General features: G+C 40.9%; 1 protein-coding gene across 1 annotated transcript in view; it reads left to right on the forward strand.

The window, feature by feature from the left end:
- Nucleotides 1-285: 285 nt before the first annotated feature.
- The window catches only part of gabrb2b (gamma-aminobutyric acid type A receptor subunit beta2b), a 60,226-nt gene continuing 38,108 nt past the window's right edge, over nucleotides 286-22,403 (forward strand). The window contains 4 exon segments of the mRNA XM_008298325.1: nucleotides 286-334; nucleotides 337-463; nucleotides 613-710; nucleotides 1,358-1,425. Coding sequence (XP_008296547.1) covers nucleotides 286-334; nucleotides 337-463; nucleotides 613-710; nucleotides 1,358-1,425 — 342 coding nt within the window.

The raw sequence follows: 22,403 nt of genomic DNA on the forward strand, positions 1-22,403 counted from the left end.
CAGGCGCCAGAAGAGCGAATGGGAAGAAACAACCCCACCCACATCTTCCTCGTCTCCCCCGTGGTTTCGAACTACCGACTTCCCTCCACCACAGTCCCCAAACAGTCCTACTAGGTGCAAAAAGAAAAAAAAAAAAAGAAAAGAAAAGAAAAATCAGGGAGACCCCCGTGCGCTCACTGAGTAACTTGAAGCCTTGATTCTCCTTTAAATTTCCTCCGTGTCTGGATCTGCCACTACCATCAGCAGCAGCGGCGCTGCTTCTTGATGTTGTGGTCGGGAATACGCATGCGCCCGGCATTGGAATTACTGCACAGGCAAGAATAAGTTGGACCGCGTCTGTCTTCACTAAAAAAGGAAAGAAAAGAACTCATGATTTAAGTATGGCAGTGTTCCGAATAAGAAGAATGAGGTGTTTTTGCGTCTGGTTGCTCCCCATCATAGTGGCTGTGGTGTGCGCCCAAAGGTAAGTGAAAGGGGTCGGAGGATGCTCCACTCATTTTTTACTTAGTGTGACTGTGTTACAGGCGGAATGGGAAACACTTACGGTCCAAGAATATCTCGAATGTAAATCTGCTGTTCTGTCTCTTGTCTTTTCCTTTTTTCCTCCCATAGTGCCGGTGTCAATGACCCTAGCAATATGTCTTTGGTGAAAGAAACGGTGGATAGACTCTTAAAAGGTTATGATATACGATTGAGGCCAGATTTCGGAGGTAAATCAACTCGTTTTCTCGCCAACTCTGTTCGAGTTTTCGCCTTGTCAGCCTGTTTGATAGTACAGTGTTTGAATTAGGACAGAGAAAACACCGATCTCTCAATTGCAGTTTCGTAAAGTAAACCAGACTTATCGGCTTTTGTGCAGGTGCCAAAGTCTTTGACATTGTATCTAACACACAGAGAGTAGACGTGAAGAAGTAAAAAAAAACACACAATACATGAGTGATCTACGCGGACGAAATTACACCAGCTCGTTTATTTGAATCCAACTAAAAAAAAGGTGTTTGGCATCTCCCAGTGCACGTCTGCTGGAATTTTACAGACAAATAGATGTTTATTCTTCATGTGCATGTTCCAATTGGGGTGTTTCAGTGCGTCAGGGGCTTTGTGATTCCATGTCAACAACTTTTAGGGGGGGAAATACCAGCACTGTCACGGCAGGTCAGCGCATCTAATCCCAGCCGAAATGAACACTGTAAACTATCATCCGGCTGACAACAGCTAAATTCACAAGTGTTAATCTGTGTTCCCATCACGCAATGTTTCTTTTTTTTTTATGTAGTGCCTGCTGTACAATGTGAATCACTTGCACCATGGTGTCCACTTTCGCTTACCGTTGTTTTTTTTTTTTGATCTGTCCCAGGTGCACCGGTTGGAGTGGGGATGAATATAGACATAGCCAGCATAGACATGGTATCAGAAGTCAATATGGTAAGTAGGCCATTATCACCTCTTCCTCACATACCGTTCTGTACTGATCACTCCTGTTACGCACGGACTAAAGAGGGGGAACACCCTCCAAAAAAACCACCGGGGAAACCCCCCTCTTTACGCAGGGCTGTGGAGTCTTTCTCCCCCGATCACTCGCATCGACTTGTGGGGGGTTTGAGACATCAAAGGCAATGATCGCTGTGTGTGAGCGTTGATATGCACGAATTCCAAATTGACTGACACAGATAGATGATTTGTTTTTTTGTATTTTTGTGGTTTTATAAGCTGATTGCTGCTCCATTTGCTGAGCAGAGAGGCTGCACAGACAAGCATCACTAAGTTCACAAAATCAATGATTTTGGGAGAATAATAATAATAAAAATAAAACTTTTTAGTATCCTCATTACTCACATGCCTCATATAGTGAAACTTCTGGTATTATCACCAACTCTGTCAAGATTTCCTCATGTTGCTTCATGAGCAAGTGTTTTAGATTGTTGTGTCAAAGCTGGTTTGTGGCTGGAAACAGTGACAGTGGAGGAGCCATGAGAGCTGTGTGGATGTGAGGAGTGGAGATTAAGTTTCATACAAGTGCACCTCCTAGTGATGAGATGCCAGAACTGCACGTTTACAAAGAAACACAAGGCTGCATTTTATCATCTTGGAAGGTCACTCTTGACACGTGTGATGCAGTTGACAAGGTGAGCAACAATTGATATTTATGGTAATATGCATGAGTTTTCGATAGGGCCATTGTCACACATATTTTTTGGGGGGGAACATTGTCTCTTTCTGTTGTTGACCTCCACCGTGGAAGTTGGCAGATTTCCATTCGCAACTTCGACATAATTTGTACAGATGTGTCCTCCTCCTCCTCCTCCTTTTTTTTTGCTTTTTACTAGCCGTGATATGAGTCATGTTTTGATGTCAGGGAATGATTACACACTGGAATATTTTTGGCAGAGGCACCTAAAGGCTGTTGCTCATGTTGTTATCTTTGTGCTCCTGGAGACCACGTTGATGTGTTAAGATGAAGATGTGAAAACAGATGATTTTGAGTCTGTTTGCACGCGTTCACACAGAAGATCTGCGCGATACGCACACACAAGCACATATGTACGCGATGGGAGCCTACAGATGCCTTCACAGTGGCCTTGGATTCTTAATTAGAGGAATGTCGGCCCTGGGTAACCAATGCAAGAGCTTAAAAGTATTTGTGTATGTGCTAAGAGTCTGCAAGTGCAGTTTGTGTATTGCATATGTAGCCTTGGGATGTATTTCTAGGAATTAGTTACATCTGTGTTCATTTAAATCCTCTCAAGAATAAACACCATTTAACCAGAATCTTTCTCAGCAAGAGCAGGAAGGTCGCGATTTTTTTATGTTAAGTAGTTGTACAACTGTGCTGGGCAGTAAATGTAGATTTTTAGGGTACATAAGTGGTACAGAGCAGAGTTAAAACCAAAGAGGAAACGATGAGAGAGCACCAGCTAGACTGCACGGTGTTGGAAATATATGACATACAGCACTATACAAGGTACTTCAAAGATGTTTTTGCCACTTCTTTTTTCTCCTCTTAGCTGCAACTTTCAGGGAAAAAAAAAACAAAACAAAACAAAAAGTAGAGTATATCTTAACATCATTACTCTCGTCCAGACAGTACATCAGGCCTGGGGTTTATATTCACACACACCCACACACATGGTCAAACAAAATAAAATGAAAAAAAAAACAACCCACTCTCCATTCAAACACAAAAAGCCAAAGCCACGCCGCCTCTTTGATCATCCCAGTCCTTTGTTAGGTTTGGCCTACTAAACACCCTCTAATGTGAAAGGGGAGTCATTACCACCTGACCCGCTGGAGTCTCATGAAAAGAAGAGGCCACATGTGTGTGTAATGGTCTCAACATCTTTGATCTCCTCTCCTTCCTATAAATGTAACCACTTTTCAGGACAGCAGCTGGTGTAGAAGCACTTTCCTCTCTTCCATTTCCTCTACCCCATCTGGCTCTCTGCCTGCCACTTATTTTCGTGCGGGGGGGATAGAACCACCCTGTGTACTTTCTTTTAGTGAACAGATAAGGCACAGGGTTGAGGATAATGGAGAGATGTCACAGAGGGATGTCTCAAACAGTGCCATATTTGTCATTATGGCAGAGCAGGACATCCTGGCTTTGGTATGTGTTAACAATATAATCTTATATTCCTCATCGTTTTGGAGGGCTCGCATTAGAGGCAGAGACACGAGCAGCTGATGACATAGCATATATGTTTGATTTTTCCAGAGGGGCCATTAAAATAGGAAACTGCAAAGAGGTTTGTCATAAACCATCTGTTTTAGCACTTTGTTACCAATGTCACAGAGCAGAAACCCATTTAGAAAAAAAACGTAGGCCTCTAGCTCACTTTAGATGAGTCACCAAACTAAGTATGCAAGCCTTCAAGCGTGAGTGGCCCAGAGGACGTGAAGTCCTCTCTGGTATTTGTCACATAAGCAGTTTTGATGTCCAAATGCACAGCCTAGATTCACCCATGTTGAGACCCTACTTAACCTCTTGAAATCCTACCTAAAGTTTTCTTAAATTAAGAGTTAAACACAGGCCTCTGCAAGACACGTCTCGAGAGAATGTCAGCGAGTGATGACTTTTGAGGTGTTTTGATGTTAAATCTGTGCACCTATAGCTTTACCGACTCAGATGGCACGCAGAAAACTACATTTACATTCAGGCCTGAAGCCTTACATGGAATAAGGAGGATGTGGCTGGTGTTTATTACATACCCACCAAAGGTCACTTGTTCCTGGGTGTTGGAGCCAAAGTCTCAAGCCTGCAAGGGTCAAATGGGATAGGATGTGATTGTGTAAGACCTGTGGGTCAAAATTTTCACCTCTGAGTATGTGACATGAAGAGACAGAGAGAGAGAGACGGATATAGATTGGAGAGAGAGAGAGCTCTGACATTAACAAGTTACCATGTGGAGAGCCAGCAGCGGTGCTGGTGTTGGAGGGAAGGTCATGTACCTAGTGCTGCCAAGGGTTCATTCTGCATGACTCAGAGGTGGACATACAGAGAGGGACGCACACACTGAATACCAATGTCATGCTAGACATTCAACCCAAGGCAAGTGGCTTTGCAAGCCTTAATTCAGGCACCGGTCAGAGAAAGAATGGGAATTATGTAAGCATGTAGAGACACTGGTAGATTTCTTTCTTTTCATTTCTCCCAGCAATTCTCTTTCGTGCACTTTCTCCACTGCCATTTAAGTCTCAATATTTGCTTTTGGTTGAGCTCCTGAGCACTTGAATCCTAAGCCAGCAGTTTTCACGGGGGAGAAATACTCCTGTCTGAGGATGAACTAAAGTTCTTATCCTCCTCCAAAAGGCAGAAATACCATTATTGATGCACATAAAGGTCAAGAAGAGCTTATTGATTGTTGGAGAAGGACTGTGAATTTCAGAGCCCCCCATTTTAGCACCCTGTTATTTCCACCTCTCAGCATGTCTGCTGTAAAAGCATAAAGATCGCAATGAAAACTAGGCCTATACTATATATTATACAGATGTGATACATCATAATGGATGTTGGCTGAAAGGCAAGAGATTATTGCTTGCCATATGATAATAAAAGGGAAGAAAGATTGTGGAAGCACTTATGTGCTATTGCATAACGTCTCATCCGGACCTAAGAGCTTTAAAATGATATTAAGTCTGCATCTGTTGTGTCTACATCTATTTCACAGGCACCTTCAATATTGCTGACATGGACAGAACTGTAAATTGATGAGTAGTTGACCTCAGCCAATAAGTTGACTCAAGTCAATATTATTTTAAATAGGCTTCCATGGCTTTGGGTTTAAACATTTAACACCCAGTATATGATGTCAGTGGGGAGAAAAACACCATCTTAATCAGATCATAATCATGGTAATGATCCTCATAAGTTGATGAATGCCATGAATAATCTGTGAAGATAATGAATGTAACTTAATCTATTATTTTGAATGAATACAGTCACTCTCTTCTCTTTTTTGTCTGGGCAGATTCTACCAAAATTACACAGGGTTTAATAACGGCAGTCGTTGTCAGAACCCACATTATCTCCATGCTCCTGCTCCATGATGGTTGCATAGTAACTAATGAGAGCGGTCGCGGCAACGTGTGAAGATTCACAGACTGAAGCACCTTCCAGTTGTGGAGGGAAATAAATAAAAAGAAATGTGCTAATCTCAATTAAAATGTGTGAATTTATGAAAGGCTCTCCAACTTTTCTTTTTCTTTTTTTTTCCCCCCACTGTAAAACGAACTGTCAGGCTATTTAAATGATATCTCCTCTATATTTATAACTTAAAACAAGCTAATGAGCAAATGGGGATTGACCTCAGTCCCCAGATGTAATCTTGGGTGATAAAGGATTTATTAGACAAGTACAGTTTAAATTATTAATATGATGTATTTGTTGAGCGGCACGAGGAGAAGCTCTGAATTAAAACAAGGTTGCTGTTTTCTTCTGCCATAGTGAGAATCATACTAATCAGATTCTTAGGTTGGATGTAAAGGTTTACTCGAAATGACTGCATAAAAAGTTTTTGTTGCTCAAAGTCCTTTGGAGTGCCTCTTGTAGCGAAAGTGTCCCTTCCTTATCCTCAGTCTATATAAAGCCAGCCAGCATATAGGGCAGACATGGACATACTTGTACACTTAGGGTATCTCTAGAGAAGGATGTAAACTCCATCTGTGTGCCTCTCATGAGTCTACACACATTCACAAATCCTAATCCCCCACGAGTCTCCAGTCGTGTTTCTTCATAAACTGGTATGTTCACGGAGCCTCCAGGAAAGTTGTTGTTTGAATTATGTAACAGACTGAGCAGAGACAAATTTAACCGAGATAGTGGGTTTTTTCGAGCTTTTTTTTTTTTTTTTTAATGAAACCAGCCGCCTGTTACAGATGACACTGGGTAGCTGGGAGAAGGAACAGTGAATAAAAACAAAACAGTGATGGCACCAAATTAAAAATAATGAGCTAAAAGATGCTAAAAAGCCCCGTAGAGCTGAGGGAGAGTTTATCATTATGAGTGACTCCTTTTACATGAATCATTTGATCAATTATTAATACATACATATTGATGGTTGCAGACATAAGGAGCCTACCTAAACACACTGTGTGGATTGGTCCTTTTTGTGCAGTGCTGCTTTTAGCTCACCATTAAATTGCACATGGTCAGGTGTGTTAGGGGAGTTTTGTGCCTTGTAGCCAGCCATGGTGGCTTGGTTTTAAATATCAAAATCAGGGATGTTAAGACAAGCATTCAAGTGCAATATTTAATCAACACTCTGTGAATGTCTTGGAAATAGTCAAGCCAGGATCGCCACTGTATATGAATGGAAGCATACTTTTGCACATGAAGGAACCAACTCTTCATACAGCAGTTCTACCATGACATAGTAAAACTGGTAGCTTCATTGTAGTAACTCTATTTATTTATTTTTTTATTCTTTTAAATGTGTAAATGCCATTTTCCCCCCTTTATATCTTTAGTACAGCAGTGTTTCTGACAGCTGATTTGGAGGTCAGTCAAACAAAAATTGTTCTGACACCAAATATCTAGGTGATGGTGCATTCCTTTCTCTTATGCATTGGTATTTATAGGGCTTTGATGCATGGTGACTCTGGGGGCGACCAAATCTCTCAGCGCGCTTAACGCTATCATTTTCTGTTTCATAACAATTTCTTTTCCACCTGGATTCCTTTGAAGAGTTTGGCAACAACGTGCTACACAAAAATAAAAGAACATGAACGGGCTGTATATTACGTATAAATACAGAAAACAGAGAATCCGTGTGCCCAGAAAAGTCACAAGGGATGGGTGAATTGTGTGAGACAACCCATTCTCCAACTTGCATTATTGATGCGGATAGATTTAGATACATATGCATCCCAATAGAGTTTTTGTGTTCCATTTACATTACACTCATTGGCCACTTGAATGTAGTAAAGGGACAGACATTAAGTGGGTTGTTTGTGTATTGAAAAGAGGGTTTATATGTCACCAGTGACAACACATAGTATTGGTCGGTGCTTGCTCATTGGCACGGCCAATTAATTTAACGTAAATGATGATGAAAGTGGTGACTGTGATGCTGAATGATAGAATATGAAGGGACACAAATAGGCTTTTGTTATATCCCGCTTCAAGCAATATAAAACTGAAAGAAATATATACAAAACCAAGGCTAAATTTAACATGTTCCTCTTTGATGACAACATTATACTTTCTATACAAAATACTGATGAGTTCAGGTAACAATAGTCATTGCCGTTTGCGTGGGCACGGTCATAACACTTCACATTTTGCTGTGTGTACTTCAGAGCCTTTCAGCAACTTTATCAATGGGAGTTCTGTATTTGAAAATGTTAATGTGCGAGAATGATGCTCCAGCATAATGCAAAGAGCTTTGCAAAGAGCGATGTTTCAGCCTGTGAGTCAGACTTATTTTATTCAGTGCGATTGTCAAAGCAACACTAGGCAGGTCTCACTCTGCAGGACTCAAAGCTGCCTGTCTGTTATAGTGCCATAAAGTTCGTACCCTTGAGTCATAACATAGGAGGCTTTATTAAATCAAATATTCTCCAAAAAAAACAAGACCTATTAAAAAATGTGAACGAGACACTTCGATTGATGTGTTCCTTCATGACAGTGAGTGTGGCTGCGACAGGTTTGAGTTGATCCTCTATACACTGATTCTGTAAATACCAACTACAGCAGGGCACCGCGTTCAGATTAATCCATGATTGAAATTAATCCCAGACAAATGTAATGTTCACTCTTGTTTGGGTTAAATTTACTATCAAACATCCACAGTGTTCAGATATTTTTGGACATGATTGAAAAATGATGATTTGAGCATTTTTAATGAATAAACAACAAGCTGTAGCTGTGCCTTTTTTAGAAAAAAAAAAGGGTTTTGGAGCGAATAGGCATGACAGACAGGGAGGTCAGATGAGGTAGGGAAAGCACTGTAGGAAGGTTAGAAAGCACTGGGAATGCATTGCTAGGTTTGGTTTTGTCCTGTAATTTGTTGACAGTGAAAACAACAAATAATTACACTTCTGTTAGCATTTCAGACCAAGAGCAAACACTGGCATATATGTCTGAAATAATAACGCTCAGTTTGCATTTGCACAGTTTCTAATTCAAAATAATCATTGTGGCACAACTACAAAGCAACATTTATGAAGAATTCCAACACCGGATTGCAAAATTGGAGCCCCAGACTCTGCAGAGTAAGTATTTACTCGGTAAATAGGCAGGCTGACAGTTGGAAACAAAGTCAATCAGATATGGCAAACAAATCCAGTAAATAAAAAGGCAGGCAGATGGTCATATAAACAGGTACAGACAGCGAGAACAGAATGAAGGCTGCGGTAATAAGGCGACAAGACAACACGGGCAACCTGGCAGAGACTTACTACGTCTTTTATATTTAATGGAGTTACTTGCAGATGAAGTGGAAGTGGGTGAGCAGGTGACTGGGAGAGGAGGAAAACTCAAGCGCAATGGTTGGTGGGCAGGTGAGGAATGGCACAGCTGAAAGAGATGTAGTGTTCATATGGAGGGAACATTGAGGCGAACTAGAGGCAGAGGAGGGAGGAGAGGTAGACGGAGCAGCTGTCGCTATGACAAGATTACCACAGGTTTTTGTGCAGTCAAAATTTCATAAGCTGTGTGTACAAAGATGTCTGGGTAAACGGTGAACACAGCGTTAGGACGCCATTATTTCAGCTCTCGACTGCAGGTATCTCTTTAAATCTCATCAGTAGTCTATACAGCCGCTTTCTTCCCACACTTGGCTTTTCTTTTTTTATTCTGTGAAATTAAATTTGCTCTTCCTCCATGTTTCAGCAAAGTTCACAGTCTTGGAACATAACCTTTGTCTTATTTCTTATTTCTCAGGACACGACTAACTATTGCTTCTAATGTTTTCTCACACTGACTTCTTTTTCTTTTTCTTTTTGATGATCCTTTGACATTTTCTTTATAGTAGCACCATCAACAGGTCAGAAATATCATTGTTCACTCAAATATATCATATTCACATATAGCACTGTTGCCTCGCAGCAAGAAGGTTGCTGGTTCGCGTCCCGGTGGGGGCACCGGAATCTTTCTGCGTGGAGTTTGCATGTTCTCCCCGTGCAGCGTGGGTTCTCTCCGGGTTCTCTGGCTTCCTTCCACAAGGTCCAAAAACATGTTGAGGTGAATTGATGATTCTAAATTGTCCATAAGTGTGAATGTGAGTGTGCTTGATTGTCTGTCTCTAAGTGTAGCCCTGTGATAGACTGGCGACCTGTCCAGGGTCCCCTGCCTTCGCCCTAAGTCAGCTGGGATAGACTCCAGCCCCCCTCGACCCTAGTGAGGATTAAGCGGTGTATAGATATTCACATATGCCAGATAGACTGTTTACAGAATTTTGTTTCGCCATTCAAGGTTCCCAGATGGCAAATCCTACTGACTTTGGTGATCGTATGACACAGATTTTTCCACAAGTGCTACCTGCAGGTTGGAATTTTTGGTCTTGAGCAAGAATCTCAACAATTATTGTATACGTTGCCATTTAATATGTCACAGATATACATGATCCAGACAGGGTAAATAGTAAAAACTATATTGATCCTCCTATTTTTCATCATTCAACATCATCGGTTTTAAGTTTCACTTTGTGCTGTTTGGTTTGTGATGGCTGCAAAATGCATGCATCATTCTCTGCTATTATTAGTATTTACTGTTTATTAGCAAGTGGTGACATGCTAAGCTAAACATGGTAAACAATAAATGCAGGAATGCTGTTATTCATTATTTCACTTCAACCTACAGTGTGGACCTTTTGTCATACACAAACACTGTTGGTGCATGCTCATGATTCCTTTTTAGGCAATAATCTTTCTTCTGAATGCAGAGTTTCTTTTTCTATCTGGCGCTTCACAAACCTTTCTTAGTCATTTCCTCAGTTTTGTTTCACCATAGGCTCCACTATGCTCCTAGTTGCTGTAGCCTTCTCCACCTCCATCATTACGTCTGCTTCGATCTTCAGCTCTGGCAAAACCAATCACTGCTGGTTCATATAAAATGAATCGCTACTGGTGCGGCAGCATGGGAACGTCACCACAGAAAGCAGATTTAAAACGGTATACTGTGGAACAGTTGATGTTGATAGGCTTAATCAGAATTGCGTGAACTCGTTTTATAAGGGTTTCAATGTAATGGATGTTCATTTATATGTAAAACCCCGCACTCTAGCTTTAAAGCATGGCTTTGCCTAAGTATAGCCTCACAGAGCTGCTATTGTGGCTCAATTTAGACCTCATGTGGGTTCTTTTTCTGTTAAATGAATTGCATAGGCACAACGTAGAAAGACTAATGTGGGGAAAAACAATTATATAAATGAAAATTCAGCTATGTGGGCGTACGCTCGCCCCTTGGTTCCGTAGAAAAAGCTCTTTCTCAGATCTCTTTTGCAAAACAAGCTCTCTAAAATTTTTAAAATCTGATTCCATTAAGCCACACTAAGAACCCCGGAGCCACACTTTGTTGTGTGTGAAAAAGTTCTTCAAGCATTTGACCGCCATTACCGTTTTTTTTGCGTGTTGCATACAGCTCGATTGGGTTAATGTTTGAAGCGCTGGCTGCAGCATGTAGCTTTGCCAACATACGGCCGTCATCGTAAAGATGTACTGCTTAGATCGTTATTAATGTTACAGACACTGCTTATTGTACAATTAGTACCACGGCTCTAAATGTCAGGGGAAGGAAGGCGTGTAATCAATTCCCCCAGGTTAAACAAGCTCACTAGTTAGGCATCTGATTCACTGCTGCTTGTGACAGTGAATGATGGACTGCATGTTCAGACAACAGCCCTTTTCCCTGCAGCAGTAGGTCTAACAGCATCTTGCTGTCTTGTTGGTGGGCAGAGCATGGGGAATTAACAGCATATTGCCATTGTGCTATTCGCTTATCACAGGGTAATGATTCCCACACCTGTCTTCTGTCTCTCCTCTGTTACGTTTGCTTGTCCCTCTGTTTCTCTCTCTCTCTCTCTCTGTCCAGGGCCTCTCTCTCATTTTTCTTGTGTTCTCCGCCTGTTTGATAATGACACAAGGCTGGAGCCCTGCTGCAGGGGGGATTAGACAGAGTTACAAATCGAAGTGGGTTAATCGGCTAGCCAACCATTTCGGGAGGCATCACTCAGCTTGCTGGCCCCACTGCTCTATTTGTTTGTGTACTTGCACTCACCTGTTCAAAGCTTCGGTTTAGCTGTTGTGGTGAAAACAACGCTTATGTCTTGTAACTTTTCAGAGACTTACCTTTGTGGAGACCGTAGGAGTGACAGTGCAATCTAATGTTCACTTTCAGGAAACAGCTCCAGAATCTAGGCTAAAGAGATGCAATTATCGCTGAATTTTAGATGCAGCGTGATTGCACACAAAGTCAACAGAAAGGCACAATTAGACGAAAATTTGGGATGGGTTCCCAGGGTGTTGCATGCATCTGTGTGGCTTGAAAATGTTTCAGCTAACTGTAAATGAGAGTTTTGCATTCATCCCAAGGCTCTCTGAATCTGCTTCACAGGTGTACAGAGAGATCGAGTTTGGAGTGAGTCCTGAGTTCACTTAAAGGCTGAGCTGCATTAACACACACACACACACACACACTCCCAATGACACAGTTGATGTGCCCATCGCTCACTGGCTCACAGCTAATTCCTGTACAGATGGTAAAGTACGTCGGCTGTTTGGGGTAAATAAATGGTCCAGTGTTCAGAGTTGACAGGATGACAGGTCATTTCTGTTCCATCAACATACGTTCCTGTGACTGCATGTGACGTTTGCTTGAGCCTCTAAATTTGACCAGGGATAGGTGGTGTTCGGCACATGTAAGAAACATTGAATCCTCAAGCTGAACGGACTCGGCTGAATCAGTGTCACTGATCGAATCAGTAGCTTATGGCCCCGGAGCTCCCCTCACTGGTGATTGAAAAATGACTTAAAAGCTTACAGTGAAATACAGATCCAATCACAGTTCCATAACTCTGTTGCAGATATATGATCGCTGTCCATATTACCAAATAAAGACTGCATGGTAAAGGTCACTTCTTGTGCCGGCCTGAGAGAAACAATTTTGCACCAGCACCAGAATTTATTACTGAGCTGAAGAACATCTGAGACAGTGCTGAAGCTTTAAAGAGCAGCGATGCCTTCTCTTACTCAAATACATAAAGAATGACATTTAAACAGCCTTGCTTCAAGTGGGAACAGTACGAACAAAACAACAAGAAACTGCAAAACTTTAAATAGACAACAAAAAAAGTATGAATCAGTAAAGTGACTCATTATTTTCACCTCTAATTGTCAATAAACCTACATGGGCAGCATACAAATGCAGGAAAGAATTGTGGTTTCAGACAATTTAAATCATTTGCAAGAGCAATTGCACGATAATTCTTTGTTTTCTGCAGAGGAAATGGAGTTCACACCGATGTGAACTCCATTTCCTCTGCATTTTCATTTATTAGAGGCCTCATATAGATTAGCCAGGAGGATTGTACCACACATAACTCTGATTCTGACTTTGATGTGAGATGAGACAGCAAACAAGTAAATGTCTGAGACTAGAGTGCTGGAATTTACTAAATACCTTCAACCAGAGGTTTAGTGTTCACGTATTAAACGTGATTTCCAAAACGTACCGATGTGAAAAGTTCACTGACAGTTATTTGTCTTTGACAAGTGTTGACTTGAGTTGTTTTTAGCCATTTGCTGACATGGTTGCAGTCCAGGTGCTTGTTAAAGTCTTAAAAGTGCTGTGTTATCTCGAATACTCACAGTTTGCAGTGCACACATATCTCCAAGGATGCGAAGTGTGCAGTTATGTTGTTATGTCATTGTAGTTGGATGTGTGTCATTGAAGAATCCCCCACCCCAAAAAAAAAGATACATCTAACAACTGTAGTTAACTCACTGTAGTTTACAAAAACAAGGCCCCTCGTGAATGTAGGTGTTGGTTTAATAGAAAGAACATAAGTTGTGAATCTGGGTCAACTTTGTTGCCTTTCAACCTGAGTGTGAGTGTGTAAGCATCTCTGCTCGGCGTTGCGTACAGGGGATAACACTCATCACCGTGTGGAGCCTATTTTTAGATTGTTAATCAAGGTAACATGTTCAGACTGACACACTCAGTATGTTATCCCATAAAGTGTGAGTAGAGGGAGATTGCTTCATTTTGGCTCATCCACCCACGGTGACCTAACAGAGGTCAAAATGATGGGTGTGTGAGTGTGCATTCAGCTCTTCAGTTTACCGTCTGCTGTCAAACAACAAAATAGTGCCCTAAGTTCCAGATAATAGGAGCTGCCGACTACAGGGCCGTATTCTGTGATTTTTATTTAAAGTCTGCAGGTGGGAATAGGAAGAGGCCCAGATGAAAATATAATTGGTATAAAGCGCACATTATAGTAAATGGGGAAAGTTATTGACACAGAAATGTGCCATAATGGGATAAAGTGGCCATACTCCACAGCTTTGGGTAGGAGAAGTCTCTGTTCACAGGCAGGAATCACCAGGATTACTTTTGATAGAAAACAACAACAAGAATAACATTTTTAAATGTTATGATTAAAGGTCATTCCAACTCAAATCATCATGGCCTTCTGATCAACCCAAACACAAATTTTAGATATTTAAATTCGTATTTGTGAAATTTTTGATTGATGTTGTTAATGGTGTTAAAAACTGCCCTCCGACCCACTTTTGGCACATTTTTATTTTTCTGAAATTTCCTGCTATGTTTGAACAACAATAGCTTAGGAACTGATGAAGATACAAGCCTGAAAATGTCATTTGTTTGTTATTGTGCCATTGATTCAGTCTACAGTATTGGAGCAGATCAAATCGTCTCTGATACTCTGGTGAGTTAAAATATGAAGAACAAAAAATGAGAAAGAAATAAAAACAATCATCTGTGTACACACTGGCTGCAAAGTGGCTCGGTGGTTATCATTGTCGCCTCGCAGCAAGAATGTCGCCGGTTCACCTCCCGGTTCAGACACCCGGGATCTTTCTGCGTGGAGTTTGCATGTTCTCCCTGTGCAGCGTGGGTTCTCTCCGGGTTCTCCGTCTTTCTTCCACAGTCCAAAACATTGATTCTAAATGGTTGTCTCTCAGTGTAAGCCTGTAATAGACTGGTGTTTCCTGCCTTCACCCTGAGTCAGCTGGGATAGGCTCCAGCCCCCCTGTGACCCTGGTGGGGATTAAACGGTGTATAGAAAATGGATCTTTGTACACACATTAACAAAAAAATTAATAATGCAAAAGTCGACTGGTGGTATTTTCTGTGTCACAATAATACTAAAAACATGTAGAATACTTTTTTATTAGGAAATACGTTATCACAAAAATGAAAAAAATATTTATCTTTGTGCTTAACTTTCAGAACTGATTGAGCAGGTATGACTAGTTATACCACAAAAACAGAAACATCGCTAGATAGCTAAATCCAAGCAAAGCAGAGTTCTGGTGGTTGAAAAATATTTCTCCAAATATAACAGAGAAAATAGATCTTTTCTAGCATGGGCCTTTTTTTTTTTTTTTAGACTCCACTTTGAAGCCTGGAGGAACAGGCTGAACGGTTACCTATTGAACTTATTGGAAGAGATACTTAAAGCTAAACTCTTTGGTAGTTACTATAAATATACATGTACTCAAACTTTCCAGCTTATGACACGGGTCTTGAAGGCAAAGTTTATTCCCGCAAACTTTATGATTTGAGATGTAATGACCCTAATGAGAAATAATCTTTTCATTTGATTCCTGGATTCACAGTCATTTATTCTAGATGGACATCAGATGTACTAATACTAAAAGGTGATACAGATTCCAAAAGTATGTAAAGGGAACATGGGTGTGAAGTGAGGTGTGTCAGTGGGGTGACATGATGGTTGAATTTGTTCGTAGTATATATATATTTAAATGTGTTGTTGCCTCCAGTCAGGGTCGAGTGAGAACTGATGAGTTATAGACAGTTTCTCAGCTCGTCGTAAGCTGGAAGCCCTCCATCTGATTGTCGTTAACGCTCAACTTATTTTTGTTTGCATTGTCAACACAACTGTGATTTAATAGCGATTTGATCAATGATGCCTGTTTACATAGTCCAATAATAATCTCTGGCATGCTGTATTAAGAGGCTAAATCAAATCACTGTTTCAAACGCAGGCAATCACCAAGGGTATAAGCATTTGTCAATGACAGCACTTGTAATGTTGGAAAGAACAGATGAGCTATAAATGTATAGAGCTACACCTACAACTGTATAGAACCATTTAGCATCAAGGTTGAAAATCTTTCTACTCCATGAGGCCAGCAGTTTTAGAGAAACCTTTCCAAAAAGCTCAATTTTTAGGGTTTGATAACAGCCATGTAATGACAGTAAAAGGCTAAAACAAGAATAAAATGGTGCATTTTGAAAGGACTTTGTGTTTGATTTATGGAAAATAAATGCCTTTTTGTACTTTATGTATAGATGGTGTGTGTTTCTGACAAGCTGAATAGATTTATTCGCTTGGTCATGGTGCTCCATCTTGTCATCACAGCCTAATAATTGGTCTTGTGGGTCACTGTGATTTGGCTCATGTCTGGCACTAACACAGAGATTTCACAGCGTGTGGAAACTCATACTTGCCAGCTGTCAATGGACCACAGGACTAGATTCTGCTTTATCACAGCTTGTCAAAATACAAGAAGTTGATAATGGCCAAACAGGAGAGACGGCGGGTGTGGATTGGTTTTCGCAGCAGCTGAGCATGACACTGCGAGCTGATAATGGGATAGTGTTGAGAGGGATAATGCAGCAGTGATACTTTTGCCGTCGCTTGTTTCATATTTCATCGAACAGCATTTTAACAGTGTTCATTTTTGCAAGTTGCACTTCGAGTTTAACTTCAAATGTCCTCTGCCAAGGTGGGGGTCGAGACGGAGGTATGTTTTCAGTGCTGTTTGTTTGTTTGTCTGTCTGTCTGTCAGGAAGGTTAGACAAAAAAAAAAAAAAAAACTACCCAGACATATTTCATGAAACTTGTTGGAGAGGTGAAATACGGACAAAGAAAGGGTCCATTAAATTTTGATGCGGGTCCAGATCACTTTCTTTAAAAATGTGAGACAGTGCGTCGGCCTTGGTGGAGGACTGCACTCGCCGAGCGCCCTTCCAGTTTACAGAGCAAAATCAGAAAAACAACAAATCAGTGTCCCCATAAACGTGTTGATCAAGGTCCTAGCTAAGAGCTTCCATTGTTCCTCCCTCTTTCTTTTGATTCCAGGAAAAGTGCAACTGGAAAAATGCAGACAACAAGTGCTGCTGTTGTCTTCTCTGCCATTAAAGGGACTTTTACATCTGCACTTACGCTAAAGATAAACCCTGAAATTGCTATCTTTTTAAATTATGCAGCGTTATATTGTCAGCTGTGTGAAAGTATTGAAGGAAAGAGAAAAGAAACATCAATTTGAGGTTAGCTAAACAACTGTTTTCAAGTTCTTTCTTCACTGGAATTTCTCCCTCTTATGGAGAGTGTATGCAAGAAATGGGTTTCCGTCCTTTTGTATCTGTGTGTGAACTCTCTCATGAGTACAGTTACACCTAGGAGTTCCTAAATGTGCTGTTTAAGTTGGCAGTATTGCAATAATGAGTGTTTTATTGACTGGTAAGTGGTGGTAGAACTCACTAGAAACAGTCAGGGGTGTTTTATCACACTTTATTCTTCAGGAGAGTTGTTGATTTTACACCCAAATAGTTAGGTTGTGTTTGCTGTACAATACAGTGATGGGAAAAAGTAGGTGATTTCTTTGGAACTATATACATAGAAATTTGCTTAAAAATATAGTAAGATCCTCATCTAAGTTACAATTATGAATGAGCACATTTTATTTTTAGCAATATCACACAAATCACACATTTTTTCTAGTCCATACTGACGTCTTTTTCACAAATCTACATTTAGGAGTGACCCACTCAGACCCAGACCTTAACCCAACAGAGATGCTGTGCAGTGTCCTCATGGGAGCTGTTCACACCAGACATCCTAAGAATACAGCTGAGTTAAAGTAGTTCTCTAAAGAAAAATGGTCCAAAATTCCTTCTAAACATTGTGCAGGTCTGCAGCTACTTGTTTTACTGCAGGTTGTTGCTGCCAAAGGAAGCTCGACCAGTTATTAAATCCAAGAGTTCACTTACTTTTCTCACCAGCTTGTGAATGTTTAATGGGCGTGTTTAATAAAAACACAGAAAAATAGCGCGTTAGAAGTTTATTCATACTAACTTTGTGTCAACATGTCACTTAGGTGAAGATCAGACCCGGTTTTATGGCCAATTAACTCCACAAGGGTTCACATACTTGTTTCCACTCGAGGTAGCCAGTCTGCTCTGTCTCTCGTCTGTATTGCATTTTAAACTATAGTTGTGTATAATTGATATGAAATGATGAAAAGAAAACTGCATCGCGTGTTAGCATGGGTTCAAGAAACCCACACTTTCCAGCAGCAATGTCTGTAGAGACCAGACAGTATACCTACCTTATGGTTTCTAAAACAGGACAATGTATAGTCTTCCAGTCTCGCAGTCACAACAATGGGCACATGCAAGATAGAAAACAATAGACAGACATTAAATATTGACTTTAAAATGGCCACATAATGGATGCACATCTCTCAGTAAATAGCAACCATCAGATATTAAGCCAAGCCATAGTTTTAATTGTATTATATATTTGGAAACATGTGCAAGGCAATTTGAGGGAGTCACTTTGACTGGGACAGATTCAGGTGATAAAATTAAAAATAGTTATTGTTATTTACTTATTTGTGGTTCGGCAGATGGTACAAACCGTTTTACAGGAGGGAGAGTTATATTGGGACTACTGGAGTGTCAGGTGTGACTGTGTGGCGACAGGTCAGGTATGACGGTCTCTTAGCAGATTTTTGCTTTGGGCCCAAGAGAGGTCAGGATGAGCTCTGATGTATGATTCAAAATTTTTGTGTCTCTCTTGAAATACTTTCCAAAGTGGGTCAACGTGTATAGCTGAAACGTGCTTTTAGTTTTGGAAATAGTATTAAATTCTTAAAATATTATTGTCGTCATCAGAAAATAGAAGTGCTGATTGGTATGGGTCACAATGCAATATGTGCATGAGACAGAAAGGAGGTGAATGTAGTTAATTTTCTGTTTAAAAAGTTTCAAATTGACCATAGAAACGATGTCCGATCTCTTTAAGACCTCTGTCAAGTTTTTATACCTCCACTGCAGTTGTGGCCAAAGGCTTTATGTTCCAATTCCTTTCTTGTGAAAGTGATTTCTCAGGAATGCCTTGAAAGAATGTATTCAAACTTGGCAAAAACGTTTACTTGGATTTAATGATGAACTGATTAGAATTTGGTGGTCAAAAGGTCACTGTGACTTCACAAAATGCTTTTTTGGCCATAACTCCAGAATTCATCAGTTAACAATGACAAAATTTCACACAAATGTCTAATGGGATAAAATGATGAAGTGATGGCGCTTTACATCCAAAAGGTCAGCAATACTGTGACATCGAATTGTCTGGCCATTATTCAGCGTCATTACTCAGGAAGAGAAGGCGAGATTGTGATCATAATTCACATTTAGTCAGATACAGAATTGGCGACACAAATCATTGGCTGCCTGCTTTAAGATTGTGGTGATTGTATAAATCTTCTAAAGCTGACGATGTGTGTAGCTTTCTGGCAGCAAGAAGTGTTGCCATGGCTACAGCTTTGCGTTTCATCGGAGTCAGCTTCATTAGCCAAGCTTGTGAACACGTATGAGGAATTTCTGTTTTTTTTTTTTGGTTTTCACAGTGAACTTATACACTTTAAAGTCACAACATGTGTTATATCAGTCTGGGCAGGTACAAATGTCAACTACAGCTTGACTGGTTGGCAGAGGCATAGAATCATGAGGTGCTATTTCTAGTGTCTGATGTCTAAGTAAAATAGTCCAACGTTCAGCATAACGTTGTATTGCACCTTTACCTTAGTTCTGAAAGACTTAGGCAGCTAAAAGAAACGAACAAAAAAAGCTACACCAGATCTTACACGTGGTTTTTAGTCAAGCCCTTTTGATTCAAAGCCATTCAACCTAATATGTGTCAGAATAAAGTAAAAAGAAAGAGTAAAGACTGTTGGCTAGTCATCTTATGTCCTTCCAGCTTTTGTGTTTTTGGTAGGTGGTGCTGGATTGAAGATGGATTGAATTACTATCCACAATAACATGTTTCTCGTCTTCTCCTTGTACAGCATTGCAACACACACACACACACACACACACACACATTCTGTAGCTGACACCCCTAAAGCACCCCTGCGTCTCTTGTAGGTCAGTCCAACTGTGAGGAGATATTGCTTCTTCAAGGGTGTCCTTGCTCAAGGAGATCCTGTATGCAGGCCATCAAATCTGGACTCACACAACTCTGTACATGGGCAAAGAAACAGACATAGCCTCAGAAACAAACACATAGGTAAACTGGATTTGTGTTTCAGATTTGTGCTGACAATACGTTTGAGGTTTATTTTTGTGTGTATTTCTTAGGGCTCTATATGTGCCATCGATCCACGGATGTCTCTATATTGCATTATCTCATGGTTGACAATGTGTACATGCGGTGTGTGTTTCTTGGTACTCTGTTTGAATAACAATCAGCTCCTTCCACAATTCCCCTAGACGTCCATAATGTATGAGATACGGGACTCCTCTGGTGGATCCGTGTGCTCGTGTGTGCGTTGTGTGTGTCAAAATGACAGTCGTCTGGACCTTGAGCAACACCAGAAAGGCCGAAATTTGGCGAGCTTCTAAAGCCAAACACACAGATGCATACAGTATGTGTGCATCCATACAGTCTCCTCAAGCAGAAGAAGCAGTAAATGGGACAAATGATGTGCACCCAGACGGACCCTTGTGTTTTTTTTTCCCCTTCATCTCTTTGGTGAGCGAACCTCCCGTCTCGTATGAATGACAGCTGAGATTGAAAACTCCATCAACTTCCATCCTTCTTTGAGTGGGATTCAGAAGCATCCTAATCATCTGCGTCCTGCTCTCCCCTGTCTTCCCTTCCCCATCCATCCCACCCCCGCCGTCACTGCCCCTCTCTGAATTGCCGCTACACTCCACTCTTCTCCAGGGACGCAAAAAAAAAAAGGGGGCTGCAGATGCTCCAATCGACTCTAATAAATTGTATGAAGTCAGTTAAGCTGCAGGACTGCCAACTGGCAAAGCTGTGAACCTCTGCTCTGGGAGAACTTTGGGACAAAGTGAGAGAGAGAGAGGGGAAAAAAAAAAGAAAGAAAGAAAGGTTCCTCTAAATTTGATTCACCTTCAGCAAGCTCTCTTGAAAGCAATGTCCAGGCCAAAGTAAATGATGAAAGACTATGGAGGGAAAAGGGGATATATATACAGGAAGAGAGCGGCCGAGAGACACTGAGACAGAGAGACAGGAGCTGTGTGATGGAAAGGGAGGTTAGACAAAGTACAAGTAAACAAACAACAGTCTGGGCTTTATTGAAATCTGTCATCTACTTTCCGACATGCCATAAGCTAAGAAATAGGTTTTGAGGGGAGCAAAATATAAAAAGTGTACTGAGTCTAAGAGCTTTGGTCAGACTAATGTCCTCATGGGAATTCAATTTCAAGACCCTAACAACACACAGAAATGCACTGAGTCACTGTCTCACTGACCAGCTCTTTTTTTTTGGCTATTGTCTCAGAAACATGTTCAAATCAATCACATATTAGCTTCATGACTAGAACATTTGATACATTCCTTAAATTTGCAAAATGGAATACTTTACAGATTAAAAAATAAACTGAACTTAGCACTCTTTTGCAGTTATTTAGATGTATTTTGATATGTTATCATGCTCTTTGTGTAAGCTGTCAGCCTGACTGTTCAAAATATACCAACATTATTTATTCTGGAGCAAACGGGCCAAATGAAACCCCTGCAGCAGCCCCTGTATGCTTTCCTGTTGCCGATTTACTACATGCGGTGCACAAGCTGTTCCAGATACAGCGCTGAATCCTAAGGACTCCATACACAAATCTCCACAGACTGGGGAATATATGTCACTCAGCTCTGCAGGGATCGACGTGTTTATTATTAGGCCTCTTTGGAAATGCTGCGCCCTGTGCCAGGTTCCTCATACCCTGTCGCTGATGGCGTGAGGATGGTGTGAGACAGGAAATTGAAAGCCACTTGTTGTTGGAGGGCTTTTTGGAGAAACTGAAGTAGGTGGATGATAGACTGCGGTACGGACATATGGCTGAGTGGTGGTGGGATCACATTTCCTTCCCCTCTAAACGTATTTCAGAGAGAGGAGGAGAGGAGAGACCGAGGCAGGAGAGAGGCAAAGGAGGCTTTATAGTCAGGCTGCTTTAGGATTCAACACCACTCTTCAAGGTCAGTGCACTATAGAAATCATTTCAAGCAATATAGACCTCGTTCTCCACCATAACAACAACAAAACTATTATTCAAGATCATAATTTCTTCTGACTCGTGTGGTTTGTGAAATATTAGTTAGCTTTTTTGCTAATCATTAAGGGAGTCTCTCCTGAATGAAAATTATGGCATTTTTGGGAATGGACTAAAAAAGAAGGTGATGCTTAAATCTGAATCCTTAATGGGGCCATTCAGAATCATCCAACACCTCAGAGGTTGATCCACCACCTGTCATGTCCTCTAGATGGTTCCCTCTGGTATGTCTGTTTAGTGATAATGATCTACGCTGTTCACACTTCGCTCCAGTGCATCCTCACCTCTCTGTTTTTGCTTTTTTTTTGTTGTTTTTTTATTGCATGCAAATAGATGCAACAGGAGCTCCTGCGAGATGAAGATGGAGTGGGAATAGAGGAGAGGAGGGAATGCTAGA

This window comes from Stegastes partitus, unplaced genomic scaffold, assembly GCF_000690725.1.
Source record: "Stegastes partitus isolate 25-593 unplaced genomic scaffold, Stegastes_partitus-1.0.2 Scaffold28, whole genome shotgun sequence".
In the NCBI taxonomy this organism is placed as follows: domain Eukaryota; kingdom Metazoa; phylum Chordata; class Actinopteri; family Pomacentridae; genus Stegastes; species Stegastes partitus.